The sequence below is a fragment of the Heterodontus francisci genome, chromosome 5 (genome assembly GCF_036365525.1).
Source record: "Heterodontus francisci isolate sHetFra1 chromosome 5, sHetFra1.hap1, whole genome shotgun sequence".
Taxonomy (NCBI): domain Eukaryota; kingdom Metazoa; phylum Chordata; class Chondrichthyes; order Heterodontiformes; family Heterodontidae; genus Heterodontus; species Heterodontus francisci.
The window spans coordinates 58,752,180-58,767,602 of NC_090375.1; the positions used below are offsets into that span (position 1 = coordinate 58,752,180).

Sequence of the window (15,423 nt, forward strand, 5' to 3'; positions counted from 1 at the left end):
AGTGCACTACCACTGAGCCAAGACACTGTCAGCTTGGAAGGAGCAGGAGAGTAATGTTCAGAAGACGACTGACTGCAGTAGTATTGATAAAATGGAGGAGGAGGAGTGGGAGAGGAGAGAAGAAAGGTTGCAACAAAGAAGTGGATGTGTACATTTCTCCTAGCCCTCTGATGAAAGAGGTCAACAAGAGCAATGTGTTGAGGTTTCCCTAGTTCTCAGAACGGTGGCCACGAGCCCACTTCAACTCACTCCGTGTCACAGTGTAATGGTGTACCCAGTACACCAGGCTTGCCACTACAGTAAATTGTAATCTTGAGTTTTAGTTCACCTCCCATTTGTTACCTGGCTCAGTAACACTTCACAGCCACTCCTCTTCCTCATACCAGGTAACTGTCACAGGGTATTAAAGTCAAGGGAACTGGCTTACAATATATTTTACCCTCAAAGTGTTTGAGATTTGATTATAATTTTCATACTTATTTTCAAAACTCCACCCCCCCCATCACATTCCTAATTTTAAAAAGAAAAATTTGCATTCATATAGCATCTTTCATGAGCTCAGGATGTCCCAAAGCACTTTACAACCAATGAAGCACTGTAATCACTGTTGTAATGTAGGAAAAGCAGCAACCAATTCACACACAGAAAACTCCCACAAACAGCAATATGATAATGACCAGATAATTTGTCTTTAGTGCTGTTGCTTAAGGGATAAATGTTGGCCAGGACACCACAGATAACATCCCTGTACTCTTTGCGATGGTGTCATGACAGAGCCATGGTTTAAGGTCTGATCCAGAAGACGGCACCTCCAACAGTACTGCAGTAGAGTGTCAGCTCATATTTCTGTGTTTAAGTCTCTGGAGTGAGATCTGAACCCACAACCTTCTGGCTCAGAGGCAAGAGTGCTACCAACAGAGTCACAGCTGACATTTTTTAGTTGCAGTAAAGACAAGTTAGAACTAGGCCTGAGGTGACTTGAGGTGGCCTGAGATCACTTGAAAGGCCTTATGGTCAGGCACCTTCATATTTTGGGGAATTGTTTGACCTATACTTCTTGTCGTCTCAAAATGGTACAGTCGAGATTGAGAGTGCAGAATTCGGGTGCTGTTGTTAAACAAAATAATTGAGAAACCACAGAGTTTTGCTACTCATTTTATTCTCTGAACAATTTTTTAAATGATAAAATAAATCTTTATTAAATTTTGATTCACAGAAATGAGTGGGCAGAGACATGAATGTTTTTGATTGTTGCTGGGTCAAGACCTGATCTGATTAACATTTAGTTGCCATGGTTTCAATACACTGTGTTTTCTTGTTCCTCCCAGACCTGAAGAGATGGCTGCAGAGATTCCACTGTTGCCAGGCAATGTGCTTCAAGTTCTGAGCCAGCAACTGAATCAATGTGTACAGAGATTATCCACTGAGGAGGCCGAGGCAGGCCTTGGACAAGCACTCCTCCTGATAAAGTTTCTCATTATAATCTGCAGGTGCGTACTATTCTCATTATTCCCTTTCTTTCTTATTAAATTTTCAGTTTCTATTTTTAATTTGCTTCTTAGCCAAAGGATTGAGAGTTGGAGAAAATTTTGGCAGGGCTACTGGTAACGAAGGTGAAACCTGCCCAAAATCTTCTCAATGGAAGTAATTGAAGAGAAAGTCATGCTGTGTCTGGTGTAACTGCCCTCGGAGCAGAGTTGGGGGAAGTCGAGGAAATCGCTTGTTGTCTGTCTTCTTGGCCTTGTAAGGCCTGTGGAGACGAGAACATGAGGGAATAAAACAGAGAGAGTTCTCCCTAAAATAATATAATATCTTGTCATATAAATAGGCCCACTGTGGGCACAGCGAGATCACAAATGATGATGAGATAAATGACGAGTTAAACTGATTTTTGATGCTGTTGGTTGGGAATTAAATGTTCGCTGGGCAATGATATTGACTTCCTAACCATGAAGCGGTCACATGATGGTTGGTGTGGGAAATAAAAATAGTGGCTGGGATTTTAAGGCCCCCCCTGCCACCCCTCAGGACCCGGCTAGGAGGCTGGGGAATCTCTAACATCGAGTGGGAGGCAAGCGATATCGTGCTGTCACCTACCTGCCTCCTCTGCTATTTCACCAGCCGCAGGGGAGGTGGCAAGTGGCCATCCATCCCGCGGCCAATTTAGGATCTTAAGTGACCAATTAATGGCCAGTTAAGGACCTCTTCTTGCCACCGCTGGTATTTTTCTTCACCACCTGAGGAGCTGCCCAGTAATACCTGGCGGCCTCCTTGCAGGCAGGGGGAGGCAGGGCTCTCCTGTTCGTGCGCCCTGTGCCCCTGGGAGGTCCCCCCAGTAGCTTGGGCCGCCCCTGCTAAAACTGCTGGGACTGAAGAGCTGCCAGCCCTCTGACTGCTCGGCAGCTCTTGGAGTTGGGACTTCCTGCCTCAGGGGCGGAAGCCTTGACTTCTTCCAATTAAAGACCTGGACCATGCAAAATAGCAGCGTGGCTTCCAGGCCCAGAGGAGACAAACCTGCTGTCGGGCTTTCCAGCCAGTGAGCAGGGCCACCACCTCCTCATGAAATCCCAGCCAGTACCTCAGTTTTGTAGGTATTAGCTTTCTGAAGTTGGGCTTAAGTCTTGGTGCTGAGTAGTGTTGAAGGAGCTTTATCTATACACCTGGCCCATGTTAAATGTGAATAAGAATCATTTTTCTCTTAGTTTCCCCATTTCTTTCCTGAGGGTGTTGGTGTAAGGAATCATGGTCATTGGCAGCCTCCAGTACCCTGTCAAAGTAGCCACTTTTCCCATGTTAAACCTGTGAGTGTTGGGTGGCACTAGAGCGAACGTCAATCCTTTCCTCACCTGACATTCTGTTAATGAGATTCTTGGATAGCAAACCAGAGCAGTAGCTTCATTACCGGGTACCAGAATTAATTGTGGTATTTTCTACCTTTTTGGTTCGTTCTTGGTATATGGATGTTGCTGACAAGGTTGGCATTTATTACCGATCTACAGTTGCCCTAAGAGGGTGTTAGTGGGTGTTCTCCTTAAACTACTACAGTCCTTGTGGTGATGGTGCGCCCCTAATGGTGTTGCGTAGGGAATTCCAGTGATGATGTAGGAATGGCAATATATGTCCAATTAGGATGGTGTGTAACTTATAGAATTATAGAATGGTTATAGCACAGAAGGAGGACATTCGGCCCATCATGCCTGTGTCTGCCCTGTGCAAGAGCAGTTCAGCTAGTTCCACTTCCTTGCCTTTTCCCTGTAGCCCTGCAATTTTATTTCACTTATATCAGCAGAAACAGACCCCAATGAACATGATTCAGTCCTGGATGTTATTAACAGGAAAATTCAACCACTGCAGTCGCCTGTGAACCTGCCGGTGTCTCAGCAGGCTGGATGAATCAGTGAATTCCCTCCCACAAACTGAGCAGGCGAACGGCCTCTCCCCATTGTGAGTGCTGGTGCACAGTGAGTTTGCCTGATCGCCTGAACCCAGTCCCACAATGAGAGCACCTGAATGGTCCTTCGTCAGTGTGAACATGTTGATGGGACATCAGTTCCCTGGAACCTTTTATAGCAATTCCCACAGTCTGGACATTTAAAAGGTCTCTCCCCGGTGTGAACTTGTTGGTGTGACAGAAGGTGGGATGAACGGTGCTTTTTCCTTCCGTGTTCAAAATCCTATGATATTCAGGTTACGATAAACTGGGCAACTCCGTCTGATCTTGATGTGATGCTTGCTCCGAACCTTCCGGCTGCAAATCCTCCCCTCTAACACCCTGTGATATTGACTTAAAACAGAAAAAAGTGAGCATGAAAGAATCCAAAAAAACACAACAGCAGGTGTGAAATGGAGCTGAATGAATCTGATAATTTGTGGGGCCGGCACGAGGAAAAAGTGACCAGGAAAGCTGCTGGATTGACGTACAATGCCAGCTGGTTCACTTCGGGGAAGTGAACCTGCCACCCAGTCTGGACCTACACAAGACTCTGCCCTTTATGGAAAGAGAGAGAGAGGAAGAGGTGTGAGGGGCAGGGAGTGAAGGAGAGTGATTTTTATATATTTACAACTCGAGGAAAACCTTGACAACGTAACAAACCCTCAACTTCCACCACCTAGAAGGACCAGGACAGCAGGTGTATGTGAACGGCATCACCTCCAAGCCTCACACCATCCTGACTTGTCCGAATAATGGCTGAACAGAAGTTTCCTCCAATTAAATATTGAGAATTATGAAGCCATTTGATCCCACTACATGCCCCACTCCCTAACCACTGACTTCATCCCTCTCACTGGCGACTGTCTGAGGCTAAGCCAGACCGTTCATAACCTTGATATAGTTGACCCTAAGCTGAGCGTCCGACTGCATATCGGTGCCATCATCAGACTGCCTATTTCCACCGCTGTAAGATCGCCTGACTTCGCCACTGCCTCAGCTCACCTGCCTCTGAAACTTACATCCATGCATTTGATACCTCTCAACCTAACTATTCTAACGCACTCCTGGCCAGTCTCCCACATTTTACCCTTCTTAAACTTGAGACCATCCAAAACTCTGCTGCCTGTGTCCTTACTCGAACCAAGTCCTGTTTGCCCATCACCACTGTGCTTGCTCACCTAAATCGGCTCCCAGTTAAGCAGCACCTCGATTTGAAAATTCTCATCCTTGTTTTCAAATCCCTCCATGCCCTCGCCCCTCACTATCTCTATAATCTCCTCCAGCCCTACAAACCTCCGAGATATCAGGGCTCATTTAATTCTGACATTTTGAGAATCCCCGATTTTTATTGCTCCACCATTGGTGGCCATGCTTTCAGCTGCTAAGGCCATAAGCTTTGGAACTCTCTCCCTTTATATCTCTGCCTCTCTATTTCACTTTCCTCATTTCAGACACTCTTTGAAATTTACCTCTTTGACCAAGCTTTTGGTCATTTGCCCTAATATATCTTTATGTGGCTCAGTGTCAAATGTTGCTTTATAACAGTCCTGTGAAATGACTTGGAACATTTTATTACCTTAAAGGCACGACATATATACACTTGGTGGAGAACGTGGGATTGATTGTGTCTCCTCGATCTTGCATCTCTTTTCTTCCTAGGTAGTAGATGTCATGAAAGCTGTTGAAGTTATGTATGGCGGGTTGCTGCAGTGCAGCCTGTAGATTGTAAATATTGCAGCCTTAGCGCACCAATGGTGGAGGGGGTGGATATTGAGGTCAGTGGTGGAGCAGTGATCGAGCAAACTGCTCTGTCTTGGATGGTGTTGAGTTTCTTGAGCGTTGTTGCCTGTGTGCTTCTGCTTTAGGTCTGGTAGATATTGGAGAGGCTTTGCATGGTCAGGGGTTGAGACACTCATCACACAGTACCCAGCTTCTGCCCTGCTCTTGTAGACATGACTGCTTTAGTTCAGCTTCTGGTCAATGGTGACCAGAACCAAAACATTTATAATGGGCTACTTAGTGAAGGTAGTACCTTAAAATTTAATGGGAGGTGTCTGTTTTTGCTCTTGTAGGAGGTACTTAGGTGACTTGAATGTTAGCTGCTACTTGTCAGCCCTGGCCTAGATGTTGTCCAGGTCTGACTGTAGGCTGGCACGGGCAGCTTGATTATCGGAGGAGTGTTCAATGAATTGACATGGAAGTCAATGGAAAGTAAAAGTGAGCATCCGATCTGATCCCATCAGTTTTCCACCAGGTGGGTTAGGTTTAAAATTACTCCCATTAAGAAGGACAACAAGTAATGTTGATTAAAGTCATGGCCAAAGGTTTTGAGGAGGCTCTTGAAGAGTGAGAGAATTCCATAGTGTGGAGCCGAAGCAGCTGAACAAAATGAGGACAATAATTTCGGTGCGCTGATGGGATGGTGAATTGGTGAAGACAAGGACAGAAACAATAGGAAAGTGGGACTCTGTGCAGGATAGAATGTACGGGGTCGAGTTTCGATGAGAACGGTATGACAAAGACAGAGATAAGGATTTTCATGGGAGTGGGGATGAGTTTAAGGCAGGGGCATGCAATGCTACAGTGGTAGACATAAGTGCTGGAGGTCATGGTGTGAATCATCAATAGGGTTGTCATGGTTTTTCAAAAAAATTTAGTCCATCATAACTGAATAGCAATAAAAGATAAGCTAAGAGGGCAGGCTAGATGAGATGTCACCACAGATGCTGTATGGACGCTGCAGGAAGGCATTTTGAAAGATGCACTTTATGGTTTAAAAACAGGAAGCTTTCACACATCTTCAGCCAGCTTCCAGTGAGTTGAGACTATATCTTTAAACTTTTTTTTCCTGTTTTCTCTCTCTTCCATCTCTCCCGAAGGCTCTTGCTAGAACACACTGCCTCAGGCCTCTAACAGTCCTTCTGGATCCTGACTGAAATGGTCATTTTTCATTCTGAGAGTTGAAAAGTAGAAATACATAGTTGCAACGTGGAAATAGGCCATTCAGGTCAATCAGTCTGAGAGAGAGAGAGAGAGAGATACAGCACTGAAACAGGCCCTTCGGTCCACTGAGTCTGTGCCGACCATCAACCACCCATTTATACTAATCCTACATTAATCCCATATTCCCTACTACATCCCCAACTTCCCTCAATTCTCCTACCACCTACCTATATTAGGGGCAATTTACAATGGCCAATTTACCTATCAACCTGCAAGTCTTTGGCTGTGGGAGGAAACCGGAGCACCCGGCGAAAACCCACGCGGTCACAGGGAGAACTTGCAAACTCCGCACAGGCAGGACCCAGACCTGAACCCGGGTCACTGGAGCTGTGAGGCTGCGGTGCTAACAGTCCTAATTATATTTACCTGACCTCTGTTCCCAGACCCCTTCAACTCCTTTTGCTTCATCTGCCTATCCAATCGAATCTTGAACGTTGCCATTGTTTCTGCATCAACAGCTACCTCTTTCTTTTGTTCTTTCTTTCTCTTCCCCTCCTTTTTCTCTCCCTCGTCCTCCTTTTTCTCTCCCTCGTCCTCCTTTTTCTCTCCCTCGTCCTCCTTTTTCTCTCCCTCGTCCTCCTTTTTCTCTCTCTCTCCCTCCCTCCTTTCTTTTTTATTTTCAGCCTGCATTATAGATCTTGGCGTTTTACTGACCTTTGTCAATGTAAAAATGAAAATTCCTTGCATTAGGGAGGGGAAAAAACTACAACAGGCTTATGTGATTTTTAGAACTTGTTCTTGAAATGTGGATGGCACAATAGAAGGCAGGTATTTATTGCTTAACACTAATTGCCCTGCAGAGATGGTGATGAGGCTTGTTGTTGATGGCAATCATTTTACTAGGCCACTTCAGAGGCCATTATGAGTCAACCGCATTGGGAGTGGATTTCCGTGTAGGCCCAGACCAGGTAAGGGCACCAGGTTCCCTCTCCTGAAGGATATCAGTGACCCAGTAATAATCTGGGACTTTCCAGAGCCATTTCATAAATTACCAGGGTTATTGAATTCAATTTTACAATCTGCCTTGGTGGTTTTTCAACGTACAACCTCTGTCCTGCTAGTCCATCACCTTACTAGAATGTACGGGATGCCCTTCATGGTCAAACAACATGCTGAAACTCAATTTTGAAGATGACGGGCGATATTCTGGAAAGCTGCTGACAGCTGTGGGACCACACCCCAGTAAGGGATCCTCACCTGAGCAGAAGAAGGGAGAAAGTTAGTGAGGTGTGGGGTAGTGCACATTAAGATGTAAACTTCATGAAATTGGTCTTTTATTCTATTCTTTCAGATATGTGAGCATTTTCATTTAATTGGATTTCATTTCTGCTACATTAGACTCAGTTGTACAGCATTGTATTACATTGGCTGAACAAATAATTCTTGGGATTTTATATCGTGAATAATTTTACTCACTCTCCCAGATGTTCCCACAGTTATATTGGGTAGGGAGTTCTAGAATTTTGACCCAGTGACAACAAAGGAATGATATATTTCCATGTCAGGATTGTGTGTGAATTGGAAGGGAACCTGGCCATTGGAATGTGGTAGTCATTCCATATGCCTGCTACTCTTGTCATCCTTGATGATAGAGATCGCGGATTTGGAAGGCGCTGTCAAAGAAGCTTTGGTGGGTTGTTGTAATGCATCATGTAGATAGTATACACAGTAGCTACATTGCACCAATGGTGGAGTGAGTGAATGTTTAAGGTGATGGATGGTTGCCAATTAAGCAGACTGCTTTATCCTGGATGGTATCGAGCTTCTTGAGTGTTATTGCGACTGTACCCATCCAGATAAGAGAGTATTCCATCACACTCCTGACCTGTGCCTCATAGGTGGTGGAGAATGTTTGGGGAGTCAGGAGGTGAGCCACATGCTGCTGAATACCGAGCCTCTGATTTGCTCTGGTAGCCATGGCTTTATGTTGAGTTTCTGGTCATTGGCAACATCAGGATGTTGGTGGTGGGTTATTTGGAGATGGTAATGCTACTCACTGTTAAGGGGAGCTGGTTAGGCTCACGCTTGTTGGAGATGGTCATAGCCTGGCATTTGTGTGGCACTTGGCTTGGGTGACAAAATGGGTCTCTAAATGATGTGTCTGGATTACGAATTGGGCAATTTGATGTGAGTTACATCATGCACTTGGGCAATAAATGCAAACGTGCACAGCATTTGTTGCACTTGAAGGTACAAGATGTCTCTAAGCTCGCCACAAAAACCACACGTATATTAGTTCGTCATTCTCAAAGTCAGGTTGCTGACATTGCTTTTAAGTGTACAGCAATAACTGGACTGCTATATATATTAGCTATTTCATTGGAACCCCTACCCCACCCCCAACCCTGGCCTGAAGAAACAGCAAAACAATGCTTGTTGTCAGGTTATTGTCTGAATCCTAGTTGGCAGAGGGCACAGGAAAGGGATCTTTGCAGATGATGAAAGTTCATCGAAGCCCTTCAAAACCAGATGTCAAAAGAAGAGCTCTATTTTTTAACTGAAAATACTCTGCCTTTTTTTGCTTCTCTGGCCTTTTGCTTTTCTCTGATCCACATAGATTTTAGCTTCCACTCTTTATTTCGGCATTCCGTTTTTCAATTTAACAGTTCATTTTTTTGATGTAGGCGTGTTCCCCCAGTCACCCACTGGAACTGTATCTTGAATGGGGTTCCACTGTAGTGATACCTCTTCTCCCTCTTCTCCTTTTCCTTCCCTTCCAGCATTACATTTTTTTCTTTTGCTCAGATACAGCACATGCTCGATACAGAGTAAAGCTCCTTCTACATTGTCTCATCAAGCATTTCCAGGTCAGATATAGCACGAGTTATGTACACGGTAAAGCTCCCTCTAAACTGTATCATCAAAAATTCCCAGGGCAGGTCTAGTACAGATTAGATACAGAAGGGTTGAGTTTCCACGAGTTATGAGCACACGCTGGGTAGGATCGGTCGAACCAATGCAAAAGATCAGAGGCTTTTAAATGTAAGTGTGTTGCACCCAAAACCACTACACTCGTGTTTGCTGCAATCTTTTACACTGATTCAAGATTCAAATCACCTGACTCGGGTTCCGCCCCCAAAACAGATCATAATTGCTAGATTCTACTGATTGCACTGGTTCCTGAAGGCTCATTATTTTAGGTGCACAGGCATTGGTCGGCATGTTTTTCCCATTTAAAAAAAATGCTTAATTTGCCAAGAATCTGACCAGTGTAAAACAATGAAACTATTAAATGGGATAGTATAGCTTTTTTTAAAGTTCAGTTCAATTACTTTAAATTGGGTTACTCACAGTTGGAGAACTTTTTAAAAATGCTTATTTTTGATGATAAACCCATTTTCGGTTGTAAAACTGCACCAAGTTACCAGTCTTAAATACATCAAAATTACGTTCTTTTACGCTGCTCGATAGCGTTGCTTCATGGAAGAGTTGATGTTTGTGAGTATGCAAATTAATTTCAGTGGAAACTTGAACAATTTCCAGATTGTGCCCAGATTGGAAACTTTACTCCAGAGTACTTTCTGTAAGCTGTCCAACAAGTAGCTTTGCTGCAATATTAGATCTCAACCTAGAACTCACTCCCAGGTATCCATTAATCCAGATATAAATCATCTGACGTCCTTGATTAGATTCCAATCTTTAATTTACTCATGTCTCTGTGAGCCAAGCCCCTGAATGTGCAGTAATCAGACCAATTTTTTCTTTACACAGAAATTTAGAAAATATTGAAACAAAAGTGACTCTGACCTTCATCCCAGAGGTTGTTAATCTGCTGGCTGTGTGCACTTCTGAGGTGAGTTCTCTTTAGATCCGTATGACTTAAGTTGGGCAACACATAAATCTCCTGATGTGTTTTACTTCCTCTTTCAAGAAGGTTCATTTAAGTTTCTGTAGTATAAGGGTCTGAAAGGGTTAATGTTGAGAAAGTGTAAAGAATACCTCTTACCATGTGAGAGAGACCTGAAGAGGGATGCAGCGTGGCTTCAGAGGAGTAACACAGACTGGTGTGAAGCTGTTGTTATAATCAGGTGAGAATGGGGTCTAGGGTTTCCTCTCAGCCTTCACCTGGTCTTACCATAACAGGGTTTAATTTTAAACACACAGTGTTTTAGCTCCCCCTTGGTGAATGCTTGTTCACTGCTTTCCAGTTATAAGGCAAAGAAACCAGCACAAACAGGTTTTCTTAGATTTAAAGAAGAAAAGTTTGAAATTTATTTAACTTAAACTCTAATTCGGTTCATGCTTACGGATACACAACGCGCCCACGCTACCATGCATACGTGATACGCACATGCAGGTAGAGACAGAACAGAGCAGAAGAAATAAAGTGGAAAAGTTTGAGGCAATCTCTGAAGAGGGTTTTTGTTATGGATCTTCGAGATCACTGTCGAGTCCTTGATTGTCGGGAGATCTTGCTTTTCGTTGAGGCCCATTATTATTCTTAAACCTTGTTCGCTGTCAGGGACTTTTCTCTCTTGGGGTTCATGTGTGTTCAGTGGATTTGGAGTTTCATGCCCAAATGATGGAAGCAGACAAGAGAGGCTGTGGCGAGCCAGCCAGGAGAGGTCTTTTTAGTCTTTTTAGGAGCAAACAGACACTTTGAGTTCAAACTGTTTGTACAATTCAGAAAAAAACAGGTTGACAAGCAGATTAGTCATGTGACTAGCTGGTCTGACCATGTCTGTTTGTGGATTCTCTGGTCTTAGCCGACCCTGGAATGACTCTTCTTACACATAATATCTGGTGCTCAGAGTCAATTGTGGGTTAAATTGGAGCAGGGAATAACCCCTTTGTCCTTCCAAGTGCTGGCTGTTCGTATGCAAAATATGTTTTTCCAGCCAAGGGCCTGGTGATTTTTTTTTTTAAACAAGTCCTTCACTTCAGCAACAGTTTGAAATTTAATGTCCATATGGTGAAATTAATATGCCTCATTCTTGGCATGTGGGGGTCTAGCATGATACTGTACATAGTTATAATGTAATAAAAGTTAATGTTCTAATTACTCAAGTCCAAAGAATCTCAGCGAGACTAACTCAGCATATTAAGTTGGCAGCATACTAAACAAACCTACAGTGTGGTGATCAGCGGTGAGACCGACAACAACGGTTGTTCTTATCATGCTACACCCAGAAGAAGAATATGAAACAATTATTTGAAAAGGGCTGACCTAAAAAAAGTGCCAAAACTGCCGAACTCAAAGAGGCTGTGGAAAAGCTCCAGACATAGTCAGGGAATCAGCAGTAGAAATCTGGTTCAGCAAGAACAAAGAACAGTACAGCACAGGAACAGGCCATTCGGCCCGCCAAGCCTGCCCCGATCTTGATGCCTGCCGAAACTAGAACATTCTGCACTTCTGGGGACCGTATCCCTCTATTCCCATCCTATTCATGTATTTGTCAAGATGCCTCTTAAACATCGCTATCGAACCTGCTTTCTCCACCTTCCCCAGCAGCAAGTTCCAGGCACTTACCACCCTCTGTGTAAAGAACTTGCCTCGCACATCCCCTCTAAACTTTGCCCCTCGCACCTGAAACCTATGTCCCCTAGTAACTGACTCTTCCACCCTGGGAAAAAGCTTCTGACTATCCACTCTGTCCATGCCACTCATAACTTTGTAAACCTCTATCATTTCGCCCCTCTACCTCCGTCGTTCCAGTGAAAACAATCCGAGTTTATCCAACCTCTCCTCATAGCTAATGCCCTCCAGACCAGGCAATATCCTGGTAAACCTCTTCTGTACCCTCTCCAAAGCCTCCACGTCCTTCTGGTAGTGTGGCGATCAGAATTGCACGCAATATTCTAAGTGTGGCCTAACTAAAGTTCTGTACAGCTGCAGCATGACTTGCCAATTTTTATACTCTATGCCCCGACCGATGAAGGCAAGCATGCCGTATGTCTTCTTGACTACCTTATCCACCTGCGTTGCCATTTTCAGTGACCTGTGGACCTGTACGCCCAGATCTCTCTGCCTGTCAATACTCCTAAGGGTTCTGCCATTTACTGTATACTTCCCACCTGCATTAGATCTTCCAAAATGCATGACCTCACATTTGTCGGGAATAAACTCCATCTACCATTTCTCTGCCCAAGTCTCCAACCGATCTATATCCTGCTGTATCCACTGACAGTCCTCATCACTATCCGCAACTCCACCAACCTTTGTGTCATCCGCAAACTTACTAATCAAACCAGCCACTTTTTCCTCCAAATCATTTATATATAATACAAACAGCAAAGGTCCCAGCACTGATCCCTGTGGAACTCCACTAGTCACATCCCTCCTTTCAGAAAAGCACCCTTCCACTGCTACCCTCTGTCTTCTATGACCGAACCAGTTCTGTATCCATCTTGCCAGCTCACCTCTGATCCCGTGTGACTTCACCTTTTGTACCAGTCTGCCATGAGGGACCTTGTCAAAGGCTTTACTGAAGTCTATATCGACAACATCCACTGCTCTTCCTTCATCAATCATCTTCGTCACTTCCTCAAAAAACTCAATCAAGTTAGTGAGACACAACCTCCCCTTCACAAAACCATGCTGCCTCTCGCTAATAAGTTTGTTTGTTTCCAAATGGGAGTAAATCCTGTCCCGAAGAATCCTCTCTAATAATTTCCCTACCACTGACGTAAGGCTCACCGGCCTATAATTTCCTGGATTATCCTTGCTACCCTTCTTAAACAAAGGAACAACATTGGCTATTCTCCAGTCCTCTGGGACCTCACCTGTAGCCAATGAGGATACAAAGATTTCTGTCACGGCCCCAGCAATTTCTTCCCTTGCCTCCCTCAGTATTCTGGGGTAGATCCCATCAGGCCCTGGGGACTTATCTACTGTCATGCTTTGCAAGACACCCAACACCTCCTCCTTTTTGATAATGAGATGACCGAGAATATCTGCACTCCCTTCCCTGGACTCATCATCCACCAAGTCCTTCTCTTTGGTGAATACTGATGCAAAGTACTCATTTAGTACCTCGCTCATTTCCTCTGGCTCCACACATAGATTCCCTCCTCTGTCCTTGAGTGGGCCAACCCTTTCCCTGGTTACCCTCTTGCTCTTTATATACGTATAGTAAGCCTTGGGATTTTCCTTAATCCTGTTTGCCAATGACTTCATGACCCCTTTTAGCCCTCCTGACTCCTTGCTTAAGTTCCTTCCTACTGTCTTTATATTCCTCAAGAGCTTTGTCTGTTCCCAGAGTTCCAGCCCTTACGAATGCTTCCTTTTTCCTTTTGACTAGGCTCACAATATCCCGCGTTATCCAAGGTTCCCAAAACTTGCCAAACCTATCCTTCTTCCTCACAGGAACATGCTGGTCCTGGATTCTAATCAACTGACGTTTGAAAGACTCCCACATGTCAGATGTTGATTTACCCTCAAACAGCCGCCCCCAATCTAAATTCTTCAGTTCCTGCCTAATATTGTTATAATTAGCCTTCCCCCAATTTAGCACCTTCACCCGAGGACTACTCTTATCCTTATCCACAAGTACCTTAAAACTTACGGAATTATGGTCACTGTTCCCGAAATGCTCCCCTACTGAGAATTCTACCACCTGGTCGGGCTCATTCCCCAATACCAGGTCCAGTACGGCCCCATCCCTAGTTGGACTATCTACATATTGTTTCAAGAAGCCCTCCTGGGTGCTCCTTACAATTTCTGCCCCATCCAAGCCCCTAGCACTGTGAGTCCCAGTCAATATAGGGGAAGTTAAAATCACCCACCACTACAACCCTGTTCCCTTTACATCTTTTCAAAATCTGTCTACAAATCTGCTCCTCTACCTCCTGCTGGCTGTTGGGAGGGCTGCAGTAAACCCCCAACATCGTGACTGCACCCTTCCTATTCCTGAGCTCCACCCATATTGCCTTGCTGCATGATCCCTCCGAGGTGTCCTCCCGCAGTACAGCTGTGATATTCTCCTTAACCAGTAATGCAACTCTCCCACCACTTTTACATCCCCCTCTATCCTGCCTGAAGCTTTGAAATCCCGGAACATTTAGCTGCCAATCCTGCCCTTCCCTCAACCAGGTCTCTGTAATAGCAACAACATCATAGTTCCAAGTACTAATCCAAGCTCTAAGTTCATCTGCCTTACCTGTTATACTTCTCACATTGAAACAAATGCACTTCAGATCACCAGTCCCGCTGTGCTCGGCAACATCTCCCTACCTGCTCTTCCTCTTAGTCTTACTGGTCTTATTTACTAGTTCCCCCTCATTTATATCACCTGCTGTCCTACTGCTCTGGTTCCCACCCCCCTGCCACACTAGTTTAAACCCTCCCGAGTGACACTAGCAAACCTCGCAGCCAGGATATTTGTGCCCCTCCAATTTAGATGCAACCTGTCCTTCTGGTACAGGTCCCACCTGTCCCTGAAGAGATCCCAATGATCCAGATATCTGATACCCTCCCTCCTACACCAGCTGTTCAGCCACGTGTTTAGCTGCGCTATCTTCCTATTTCTCGCCTCACTGGTACGTGGTACAGGGAGTAAACACAAGATTACAACCCGAGAGGTCCTGTCTTTTAACTTTCTACCTAACTCCCTAAACTCCCCCTGCAGGACCTCATCACTCTTCCTGTCTATGTCATTGGTACCGATGTGTACCACAACCTCTGGCTGTTCACCCTCCCCCTTCAGAATGCCCCCTGTCCGTTCAGAGACATCCTTGACCCTGGCACCAGGGAGGCAACATACCATCCTGGAGTCTCTTTCACGTCCACAGAAGAGCCTATCTGTGCCCCTGACTATAGAGTCCCCTATATCTATTGCTCTTCTGCGCTTTGTCCCTCCCTGCTGAACAACAGTGCCAGCCGTGGTGCCACTGCTCTGGCTGCTGTTGTTGTTTTCCCCTGATAGGCCATCCCCCCCAACAGTATCCAAAACGGTATACTTGTTAGAGAGGGGGATAGCCACAGGGGATTCCTGTACTGACTGCCTGCCCCTTCTCGCGGTCACCCATCTATCTGCCTGCATCTTGGG

General features: G+C 44.9%; 1 protein-coding gene across 3 annotated transcripts in view; it reads left to right on the forward strand.

Annotated features, from left to right (window-relative positions):
* The window catches only part of nbeal2 (neurobeachin-like 2), a 314,989-nt gene that overhangs the window by 113,118 nt on the left and 186,448 nt on the right, over positions 1-15,423 (forward strand). For all 3 annotated transcript variants that reach the window (XM_068031502.1, XM_068031504.1, XM_068031503.1), the window contains exons 3-4: positions 1,329-1,490; positions 10,148-10,229. In XM_068031502.1, coding sequence (XP_067887603.1) covers positions 1,329-1,490; positions 10,148-10,229 — 244 coding nt within the window. The remainder of the gene's footprint in view (positions 1-1,328; positions 1,491-10,147; positions 10,230-15,423) is intronic.